The sequence below is a fragment of the Corvus brachyrhynchos genome, unplaced genomic scaffold (genome assembly GCF_000691975.1).
Source record: "Corvus brachyrhynchos isolate BGI_N302 unplaced genomic scaffold, ASM69197v1 scaffold21, whole genome shotgun sequence".
Lineage (NCBI taxonomy): Eukaryota > Metazoa > Chordata > Aves > Passeriformes > Corvidae > Corvus > Corvus brachyrhynchos.
The window spans coordinates 7,315,313-7,326,591 of record NW_008236924.1 but is presented as its reverse complement, the minus strand read 5'-3'; the positions used below and the strand labels follow the sequence as shown (position 1 = coordinate 7,326,591).

General features: G+C 53.5%; 1 protein-coding gene across 1 annotated transcript in view; it reads right to left on the bottom strand.

Moving 5' to 3' along the window:
* Positions 1-457: 457 nt before the first annotated feature.
* The window catches only part of SH3RF2 (SH3 domain containing ring finger 2), a 26,525-nt gene continuing 15,703 nt past the window's right edge, over positions 458-11,279 (bottom strand). The window contains exons 4-8 of the mRNA XM_017728257.1: positions 8,817-8,911; positions 6,687-6,857; positions 6,289-6,503; positions 5,470-5,831; positions 458-4,584 (exon numbers count right to left, since the gene is read on the bottom strand). Coding sequence (XP_017583746.1) covers positions 4,300-4,584; positions 5,470-5,831; positions 6,289-6,503; positions 6,687-6,857; positions 8,817-8,911 — 1,128 coding nt within the window. The 3' untranslated portion in view covers positions 458-4,299. The remainder of the gene's footprint in view (positions 4,585-5,469; positions 5,832-6,288; positions 6,504-6,686; positions 6,858-8,816; positions 8,912-11,279) is intronic.

Below are 11,279 nucleotides of genomic sequence, written 5' to 3'. Positions count from 1 at the left end.
CCCATCCTTCTCCTTCACCACCCACCACCCAAAACGCCTGTTTTTTAAAAATAAAGTGCAGGAGTATTTTACAGCAGTCTCTGTCTCTGCTGCTGCTCAGGCTCTTTGAGAAGTTAAACCTGGCTACGCTGCCCAGATCTTGCATCACAGCAGTTTCCTGTTCCAGTGGTGGCTTTGAGAGCGTGACCCTAAATTGCCATCTTCAGCTGGGACTTGTGAGCTGAAACTTTCATGCAGATTTATTTGCTGTAGTTTGATTGTAGGTTCCTGCTGGGTGCAAAGAGCCTCAAAAATAGCACCAGGAGCTTGAGCTGGAACCTGGCCATGAGCAAGAGAGCAGAGTCTGTGTTCCCAGCCCTGGAATCAGGTAGCCCCCTCGCCCAGGTGACCTCCCTCCCTTGCCATCTGTCCCCAACAGGCAAAATATGAAATAAGAAAGTGAAAAGAAACATTCTTGGTCTTTTTCATGCAAAAAGTTTTAATGGTGCCACAGCAGCTCCCATGGCCTGGTGTCTCACACAGTGGGTAGCTAAGCTTTCCTGATCCCTGTGTTTCCCCAGTGCCTCCCCCCAGTGCTTCCGGTGCCTGAGGGGCTGTAATCCATTCAGCCCCAATTAATTAATTATCTACAGGCTACAGATCTAAATATTAGTGCTATAAACTTAGATGAATAAACTTCTGAAAACTTAAAATGTCTTTAAACCTTTTTTTTTTTTTTTTTTACAGAAATACAAAATAAATAGCTTGAGGATTAATACAAAACAGGAAACTAATCTCTTCTTGTTTATTGACTTTTCTCCCAAATAGTACCTTAAATTGAAAACACCTTTTAAAAAAATGAACTTCACTTCATGGAAAAAATATTCAGCATCCCTGAATTTGTACAAGTGTCTCTGAACAATAAACTAAACATACTTGATTTATTCCTCCTACCCATCACCAACTAAGCAAAGGTTATACATCCTACTGTTTCTAAGATATATATGTAAAAATAGCAATTTATGGTTTCTCACTGATGGTGACCTGGCTGTAACATTTCACTGGAACTCCCTGCTTGGTCATGCAAAGGATCAGGGAACTTTTGTTGACCCCTTCTGCCTTTAAGATCTATTTGGCTGTAACTTTGGCGTAAATAGATCTTTTCCGCCCCCCTTCATTACCCTTACAGTCCTCCTCACCCTGACACTGAGGGGTCCCTTGTGTGCTGGTCCCCAGGCAGTGTCTCATCCATCACCACTTCCCATTGGGAACATGTGCAAAGGGATCAGCCTGAGGAGCTCCCATGGACTTTGCCCCCATTGCTTCATGAACAGTTTGGGGTTCTAAACACTGGTTTCATGAATATATGGAAATATTACTTTTTAAATGAGACAGATACTGAAGTTTATGACAAAAAGCCTGAAAACTCTTAAGCTGTGATCGCATTTCAAACATGCCGTTGCACGAACGAACTGCAGTGACTGTTGGGCAATGAATAAACCTCCTAAGCATGGTAGATGCGTGATTTTACACACTCCCAGGCTGCTCTGGTGTTTCCAACTAAAACGTTTTGGAGCCAGTGTTTGCATTCCTAGTTCCCAGAGGGAGGGAGGGGCTGATGGGCCCCCCACTATCCCAGGCTGGCTGCAGCTGGAGGAACCAGGGGCTGGACAGCAAAGCCTGCTCATTCCAGATCCCTTTTCTCCACATAATTTCCTGGGGTTTCTGAATTTAGAGGAGAGGCTTGGAGTTGTAGCAGTTCTTGTTCTGCTTTGGTGGCTTGTGAAAAATTAAACAGGGTGAAATTAGGAAATAAAACTGTTGGACACAAGTGTTCATTGAAACACCTGGGACTAAAGATACAGCGTGGGTGAAAAGTGGGAGGTCACATGCCCTAACAGGGGATTTCTGATGTTTGTTTCAGAAAATGGACCTTTACTGAGAGCAGAGCGGGACTGTCAGGGGAGTGAGAGGAGTGAATTCCTGGCATCCTGCACACTGGGGTCACTCTCAGCTTACCAGGATAGGGATACTCAATTTCTAAAGCTGCAGGTTCTTGGAATCATGTGGGCATGTTAAGAAAATTATAATAAAATCCTCTTGACTTCCATGCAAAAGCCCACATGGGGGTAGGGAAGACCCTTGGGAATGGCTGTCGGAGGCTCAGCAACTGGAAGAGGAGTAGGAACCAGATCGCAGCAGGGTCATGCTGGGGGACACTGAGTGCCCCCGGCCCCTCCTCTGGGGAGCTGTCCCTGCCCATGTGCAGCTTGGCCATCCCCTGGGCTGGTGACACCTGAGCAGGTCTGATGCTGAATGGCTCCTCTTTTCTGACCATGGGGCCATTAGATCCTTGTGATCACTGAGCAGGGACTCATCCCTGTGGACTGTAGGCTCCCAGGAGAACAGTGTGCAGCAGCGATGGAGCCAGTCACCACCGGAACAGCCCTGCGGAATTCCTTGCAGAATTCCCTCCTGAGACTGAACATCATCATTCCACCTTTCCTGTGGCAGGTGGAGGACAAATCTCCTCTGGGGCCAGCGCTCTCAGGGACATGGAGCCCTGGGGCCGGGGGCTCGTGGATGCCTCTCGCTGCAGTGTCAAAGTGCAGGGAAGAGCTGATGAGGTGCATTAGGCTCCTTCCCCTTCTATCCAGCACTGTGAGGCACTGCTCGGGCTGGTCCTGGACACACTGAGTGCAAGTCTATCCACTTCTGAGTGCTGGGATATGTGGATGTGTCTCAGCGATAGAGCCAGCTGCTTTCTGGTTCAGCTTTAAAAGGATGACAGGAGTCCTCAGCAAAAGACCAGCACGTCTCCCCCAAGGTATTCAGCTGTCTCTGAGGTGGCATTGCTGAGTTGGACTTACCCTTGTTTTTGCAGCTGCTGCCACCTTTTATACTTGGGCACACAGCACGTTTTCAGCTTGTTAGGGTGTTTCTGCAGGAGCTGGAATACTGACAGAGAGCACAGAGTGAGAACAGATCTGTGCCTTGAAGGTTGCTGAAAATCCCCGCAGGCAGACCCAGCTTTCCTGCTCCACAAACAGAGGGAATCTGGAAGAGGGAAGGTCCAGGGGTTGTGGCATACTGAATTGTTTAATCCATTCCCTTTGTGTAGTTTCAGGAAAAAATGTCTTTCTCTGAGGCTGTACCAGGGCCTCAGAGAGTTTCCACTGGCACTGGAGCTCCTTCCCTGGGCTTGTGTGCAGGTAACCACGGATGGGATTTCACGGCAGTTTTGGAGGGAGCGCAGTTCCCACTGTCAGGAGAGTGGGGGGCCAGTGCCTGCAGCTGGGGTGGGACCTGCTGATGGATAAACCAGCAATGAAAACTAAGTATGGAAACCAAAACCTGTTGTGCAGAGGTTTGAGGGAGAGCAGGCACAACTGTGAGCCAGCATGGCTCTGCTGGCTTTCCCGGGATTCACAGGAGAATGCTTGGATTGGTTAGCTGGAAGCCAGAGCTGGTGCTGCCAGGGCAGAGAGGGGTCTGGGGCATGGTGAACTCTGAATTCTGCTTTCTGTTACGTAGACAACGTTTCATGCATCTGAATGTAGGCTGAAACCCATGAATTCCACTTAAGATATTTACAACAGCCACATCTGAGTGGGCGGGTGCTGGGAAGGGGCTGGAAGGAGCTCATGGGCAGGAGGTAGCTGACAGGTGATCAGAGGAAAACAAGCCACGAGGAGAAGGGAGATTCAGTGCCCTCACTGCAGAGCCTGGGTGACTGCAGTGATGGCAAAGCCCTTTTGCATTGGTTCTTTCCCCTCCAAATCACCTTTTAGACTTCTGTGTTAAAATTCCTGGGCTAAAACCAATGAAAAAAGCAAGCGAGCAACCACCCTAACAAAAAATCTGAGTGACCCCCTCCCCTCAAAGGCAGTGTGAACCATCAGCCAGGAGCTGACTGATTCTGATTTATGGTTTCTTTATCCTGAGACAGGCAGATACTGAGACAGTGTTTGATCTCTGTGGGCTTTCCTGCAGCCCTGAGGAGATCAAAACAAGTGTAACTCTTTCTGATACCTGCACACTTTCCTCCCCTCCCCTGCTCCTGTCGTGCCGTACAGGCAGCAACCCTGGGGAATGTCAGTTCTGTGGAGGCCACAGACCCCTGACACATCTCCCTGTGCTCGAGCAGCCCTGGGGCAGGGGGGTCCCTCAGAGGTTCCACAGTTCTCTGCAAGTCCCAGACTCGCAGGTCCTGAGGGTGCCAGCAGCGTGGGGGCACGGAACACCGGGCCCTGGGAGCAGTGGGGGATGATGCAGGGAGAGGAGCAGGTGTGGCGAGGAAGGCAGGCGCGGGGTACCCGGTCAGTTTGCAGAGATGCTGCTGTAGCTCTTCTTGATGGGGAAGGTCAGCTGCCCCGAGAGGTCCAGCGACAGCGCCTTGGGGTGCAGCGCCCGGCGCGGGTGCAGGGGGCTGGAGCCCAGTCGGGGCGAGTACAGCACCAGCAGCTCGGGGCCCAGGCCGGCCTCGGGCAGGAGCCCCTCGGGCCCGGGCTCGGTCCTGCTGCGGAGCAGGCTCGGCGAGGGCTGCAGGCTGTGCCGCTTGGGCGGCGGCGGGCTGTGGTTCTGGAACCTCACCGTCTTCACTTGCTGCAGCGAGAAGGGGGCGAGAGTCAGGTGGGAACAGCAGACCCTGCCCACCCTCCCCGCTGACCCCTGCAGAACTGGGGAGAAGTGCTAAGGGGGTGGCTGGATCCTTCCGGGGGTATGGGATGCCTGCAGAGAAGCCCGGGGTGATGTGCAGCTGATGGCAGGTGGAAGAGAGCCCCAGGGACCAGCACAGCAATGCTGGCAGCTACTGGAAACCAAGGAGGGCTGATCTGAGAGCCATCGACCGAGTTAGGGGCAGGCAGTGGAGGGGAGGAGTGGGAGGCAGCACAGCAGCAGCAGGTCCTGCCCTTGCAGGGCCCACGGGCTCTCTCAGCTGATGCTGAGCTGCCTGGGAGCTCTGAGGTTGGCTGGGCCTTTGGGGGCTTGTGGAGGCACGTCTTTGGGTACCATGGGAAGGGGAAGCTGTCACTAGAGCAATTTTCAGAATGATTTTACCTTTATGAAATTTCTCTCTGGCTGCCAGAGGGGAAAGAAATTCCCATTCCAAATGGCTCAGCCCAAGCAACGTGAAGGAGATGGGGGAGTTCTGCAAAACTCTGCCTGACACCAAGTCTGGCATTTGCTCCCAAACTCACAGATTCTTGCCCAATTTATGACCTCAGAAAAGTCTCGAGATCTGCTAGTGACTGAACTTGGTGACAGGGACAGAGCCCCTGCAGCGTCCTGCCTTTCTTCAGGGCTTAATCTGAATAGCTGCGTCAGCAACACAAATCCCCGACTTCTTAATGCATGTGCCAATCAGTGATTTCTATTGGAAGAAAACCCGGAGAGGATGGCGCAAAGCCCTCGGGGGATTTTGGGGTATTGGCTGACGCTGCTGGCTCCGAGGGGACGCTCTGGGGCGCTGGGCAGTGCTGGCTGTACCTTTTCGGCGCTGTTGCGGGAGGTTTCTGGTTTCACCAGGATGGACGGCGGGGCTGACGCAGGCGGCTTTGGAGCTGCCTCGCTCTTCACCGGGGGGTCTTTGACGTCCAGAATCACCGAGCTGCACACGGAGGGGGTTCGGCTCTCCCCTCCCCTGACCAGCAGCGCCGGGGAAGCCTCATGGGAGAAGTTTGGCCTCGTTGCCTCGTCCATGCCAGCTCCGGGAGAGATGCTGTGGGGTGGGGAGCTGACGTGCGGGTAAAGCTGGAAGTGCTGAGGTCGCCCCGCAGCCGAAGGACGTCTGAGAGAGCCGGTGATCTGCACGGGGGTCCCTGCCTGCCCTGGCCTCTGCAGGGATCCGTCTGGGGAGCAAGGACCATGGAAAGGAATTTAGTCAGGAATCCAAAGTGGTGCAGAGTGGGCAGTGGTTACCGCCCTGCTCACAGGATGCTGTGGGGCTGTAGCTCCCAGGGACCACCCCTGTGCACCGGGACCGATTCCGAGCGTAAAACCACTGACAGTGGCCCCTGCCAGGGCTGGGAACACACCACGTGGTTCCACAAATACTCTTGGACGTGTATTACAAAACAGTGTATATGGGATGAAGATAAACATTGCAGCCTCCTTGGAAAGAATATAACCAGGAGCTCTCCATAAGGCTTTGCAAGGAATTTTTCCACGCTGAGTCGAACCCCCTGGAATTCCCAAAGCAGCCAGAGTTGGGGCCAAGCAGGGGTGTGGGACCATTAGCCGCAGCAGCTGCTGCTGTTTGGGGGAATGTGTCCATCCTCTCCCTCCCTGAGCCCCCCGAGCACTCACTCTTCCTGGTGCTGCCGCGGCCGCGCCGCAGCGGGGCCGGTCCCGCCGCGCTCCTCCCGGGGGACGGGATGGGCACGGGCAGCAGCACCGGCTTCAGGGCTCGGCTCTGCCTTGGGCCGTTTTCGGACATGCTCCCTTGGGAGGACAGCGAGGAGGTCGACAGCGTCCATGAGGTGTACAGGGAAGGCATCTTCGAGTCGGAGAGACTAGATTTCCTGTTGGAAAAGAAGGGTGAGAGCTGCCGGATGCCATCCCACCTGGCGAGGGACCCCTGGCCCTTGTCACTACTGGGGGAATGCCTTGCCATGGTTTCTTTGTGGAAACAAGAAGACCCCAGGTTCTACGTGTTACCCCCTTCCCTCTTCACATGTTTTTGTTTCACATAAGGAATTACAGACCTGAAGAGAGGAGCGACGTAGTTGCTGGGGAAGAGGCCGACTCTGCCCGTGGCGAGGGACATGCCCCGCAGCCACCCGTCCTGGTCCTTCCCGAAGACACGGACCCCTTCTCCCTTCTGCAGCTCCAGCTCGTCTGGTCCATGAGCCGCATAGGAGTGGAGAGCCACGCACCTGGGGGGAGAGGGTGTGAGGGGAGGCAGAAGTGCCCCGTGCAGGGCGGCTGGAGCATGCTGGAGCTCCGGGGTTGAATGGTGCCGAGGGACGGTGCTGCTGGCTGTGGGCGAGCAGCTGCTGCTTGCCCGGAGCCTCTTCGGCCAGTGCCGCATTGAGTGTTCGGTGCTGCCGCTTGTGGAGAGAACTTGCAGGGAGGGAACAGCCCGTTACCTCAGGCCGATATGAATAAAAGAAGAGCCAGCAGGAACGGAGAACAAAGCAGGTCAGGAGGATGGCGTCTGTCCCAGAAGTACCAGCCCAGGGTGACAAATGTTGGGGAGGAAGAAGCTGCTGCACCTCACACAGCGAGTGCTCCATGAGAAACACCGATCAGGGCCTGACAAGTACCTGTCCTAAGGCAAAGCTCTTGAAAGAGCACAGGTATGGTGCCCTGTTCAAGATAGCATCAGGAATACATTCTGCCTTTGAAACCAGAGGCCTTGGATCTGCTTGCCTGGAGCATCACCCGCAGGTGTTGGAGGCCCAGGGAAGAGCACTGCTCTTACCCCATCTTCCTTCCTTCCTTCCTTCCTTCCTTCCTCCCTCTGTCTCTCCTGCATTCTCCTTGACTGGAACACAAGGACTAGAGTCGCTGCCACTGGAAGCCATGGAGAATGAAGGGGACAGAGGAAGAGGTAAGAGGAAGTATGTGGCTCCACTCCAGGGCAGTGAAGAAATCAGACTAGAAATTAGTCTGAAATCCCTTCTGGACCTCTCTTGTGTGATTCTGGGATCGTGACCAAGGGCTGAAGCTTTGTTCTCCTCACTGAACCACATGTGAGCACACAGCAAAACAACAGCAAAAGAAAATGGTATATTTTTCAAAACTTTACCCTATTTGTTCTCTAGTTTGAACTTGAATTTGTCTCCAGTGTAACACATTTAATGTCACTGTTGTTTTATTCAAAGGGAATGTGATCTGCTCCAAGAATCAATGAGTTACAGCCCAACACCACAATTACCAGGTGTTATTTACAAAACAGAAACAACAGACTGGGTGTCTGGAGAGTCAGGGGCTACCCCAGAACTCTCTTAGAAAGGATTCTCTCTCCCTGTTGTTCAGCACGAGCATCTGAAGGTTTGACCTGCTGGGCCAGTCTGTGTGAGGGGCTGCTCCCTCGGGGTCTGGCACAGCCCAGGTGGGCTCAGGGCGGCTCAGGAGTCACCTGAGTCAAGGAGTCAAGGTCAGGGTGTGCAGATGCTGGTCTGACATTGCACCTGTGCAAACCAGGCAGGTGGTGGGATGCTCTAGCACCATCCTTCTTCTGCAAATTATTTTAGGGTCTTGGGAGTTCTTGTGCCCTTTGGATTAAGTGTTTGCTGGAGTCTTGGCTGACTGATGATGGTGGGTGTGGGTCCCAGCACAGTGCCGAGCTGTGGGTGCTGCTCCTGGACACCAGCATTCCCACAGCCTGCCTCAGCACCAGGGGTGCTGAGTGCTGTGTAAACAGCATGTTGTGATGCTGTTGTTATTTCAGATACATTACTAAAGTGCCAGGATGGTGAATCTTACCTTGGTGTAATCATCATAGAGTGTTATCTGCAAAGTTTAACTCTGTGAAAGTTTTCAGAAACTGGATTGTTCAAAACACCAGTGGCCATGAAGGTTTCAGCATAAATAACTAGAGGCACTTAAGGAGTAATTAGTTGCTTTACACTTAAAAAAAATTCAAATGTATTGTTGACAAACAGGCAGAACTGTTTCTCCACAGATACTGCAGTGAGGCAGAAGGATGCACTCAGCTGTGGTATCAGGTCTCTGCCACTCCCTGCTCAGACCATTCCTACACGGATCTGCATTTGGATCCAAGCTGTGCTCCGGTCTGTCTGCAGCTCCTGGCTGGCAGGAGCAAGCTCATGATGAGGCTACAGGAAAACACACCCCGCTCCCCAAAGTATTTCAGTTTCCTTACGTACAGGTAAGCTGGCCCGTGGTGCTGCAGATGGGGAAGGGTGACGATGGCTGCTGGGGGCCCCAGTGGTGCTGGTGTGGGATAGTAAGAGGTGCTGACCTACGGGAGAAAGGAAGCAAAGAAAACAAGGTATTAATCTGGTTATCAGCTTCTTTCAGCCACTGGAGGAGCAGCTAAAATATTTGACTGGCTTCACCCCCCCCTTCAAAAAACCACCAAAGACATTTCAGGAAATGGAAGAGTCTGGAGCATTTGACTTAAAAGAAGACCAGGCAGCAAGAGGAAGACTCAGAATCACAGAATCATTTAGGCTGGAAAAGACCTCCAGGATCATCGAGACCTGTGCCCCATCCCCACCTTGTCACCCAGGCCAGAGCACTGAGTGCCATCCAGTTGTTCCTTGGACAGCTCCAGGGATGGGGACTCCAGCACCTCCCCAGGCAGCTCCTTCCGATGCCTGACCACCCTTTCCATGAGGAAATTATTCCTGATGTCCAGCCTGAACCTCCCCTGACACAGCTTGAGGCTGTTTCCTCTTCTGTCACTTATTATTCTGCCTTTGCCTGGGAGAAGAGCCTGACCCCCACCAGGCTCCCCCTCCTGTCAGGGAGTTACAGAGAGCAATAAGGTCTCCCCTGAGCCTCCTTTTCCCCCAGCTCTCTCAGCCGCTTGACTCATGGTCCTTCCACACATCCCAGGGCACAGCTTGGTTGGACTGATGGTGCTCACCCTGTCCTTTAAGAACGGAGCTTGTTGAGACAGCAAAGTTGGGGTGTGGGGAAGCTGGGGGAGCAGTGATGGAACAGGATAACCTGAGGGAGCACTCAGTGCTGCGCTGGAGGTGTGGAGGGAGGATGGCAGCAGGCAGTCCAGCATCCTCAGGATGCTCTTCTGCTGAGCTGGCCCTTCTGCAGCACAGAACGTGCCCCGGGGCACACAGCTGCCAGCAAGAGCTCATTCCTGCCTGGAACCCAGCGCTGCACGCTGGATGGCGACAGCCCCGGCGGTGCCTTGGCTGTGCCGTGCTGTGTGCTGAGCTGTGGTGGCAGGAGCGTGGCCTCTGTCGGGGGGAGCAGAGCTCCCAGCGGGGCAGGGCGGTGGCAGCAGTGTCCCGGGAAGCTCAGGGCAGCGGAACGTCGCTGCGCTTGGATGTGGCTGGCAGCTGTGCTCCTCAGCAATGACCACAGGATCTTTAATGATGCAAGCTGGGGCTTTAATCTCATGTTCATTTCAAATCTAATTTCTAGTGGTCATGTCTGTAATGCGGTGCTGGAGCACTGGCTTGGCAAGGACCTAGGAAAAAAGAAAAGTGACTCACCCGCTCTGGTGCTCTCCAGTAAATTAAATTAATTAAAACACCCCAGCAATTCCAGCTTCTGTCTCGGACCTGGAGTGGCAGGTCAGCTTCAAACCTTCCCTGCATTCCTCGTTTTCTAGTCCAGGCAGGATCGGACCAGGTGCTCATAAAGTTGACTGGAAATTATAATTCTGTTTTATTAATTACCATAATCAAAATGCTTGAAATTTGGGTATTTGGAGTTTATTTTTTCTGCATTGGAGCAAAATGACAGCCTTTTGCTGGTTTTCCTGATGGAACTGTGTTGAAATGTCCCCTTCTGGGTGGAAAGCTCCATGTTTTTAATCTCTGTGTTCCCCTCTGCCTGGGAGCACCCATCATTTAGAGCATCCTCAAAGCTGCCTTTGCATTTGCAACATGCAGAGAGGAAAAAAGATTGAAAGAAGTATTTTCCAGCCACGTATAACTGATTGCAGCATTCACTTTTGCTGATCTCCTGCGAGTACCTTGCAAGTCCTTGTAAGTACAAAGGGTTTAACTCCCTGCTTGTCCTGAAGTCCCTCTCTCACTGCATCTCCCTTTCTTGTGTGTTACCAGTGTGAGCCCCAGCACTGCTGACACAGGCAAGTCCCTACTGCGAGTGTCCACGTGGTGCCTTGTGGGGAGGGAAGCCTTCCCGATCCCATCAAGGGCGGTGGGAGCTCTCAGTGCTCCTGGACATCGGGCCCTGTGAATTCCAATCATTCAGTACACAGGAAAGCCAGATGTACTGGGGGGCAGCTGTGAGGTTTATCAGCTCCCTTCACCGGCAGCAAGGGAGAGCAGCAGCTCCCGGACAGATGTTCCCTGACCCAAGGACCGCCAGCCCAGGGAATCAGCTCAGTTGTGACCGGGCAGAGATTCCAGCGGTGGAGAGGGAGGGCGTGGGTGCCCCGCTGCCCTCACCCCACAGCTGCTTGCACAAGAGGCACATGCACAGACACGGCCACCACAGCCCTGCAAACTGGTTCTGGCTCCACCTGAGCCCGGCTTGGCACCGCCAAGGGGAAGCAAGCGCCGAAGGAGGAGGGCTGGGGCAGTGCTGGTTATTCCCTTTTATGGCCCGAAATGAGTCCGACCTGCTTCCTGGTGGCAGGGATGGCCGGCGAGCAGGGCCCCGTGTGGGGGGCA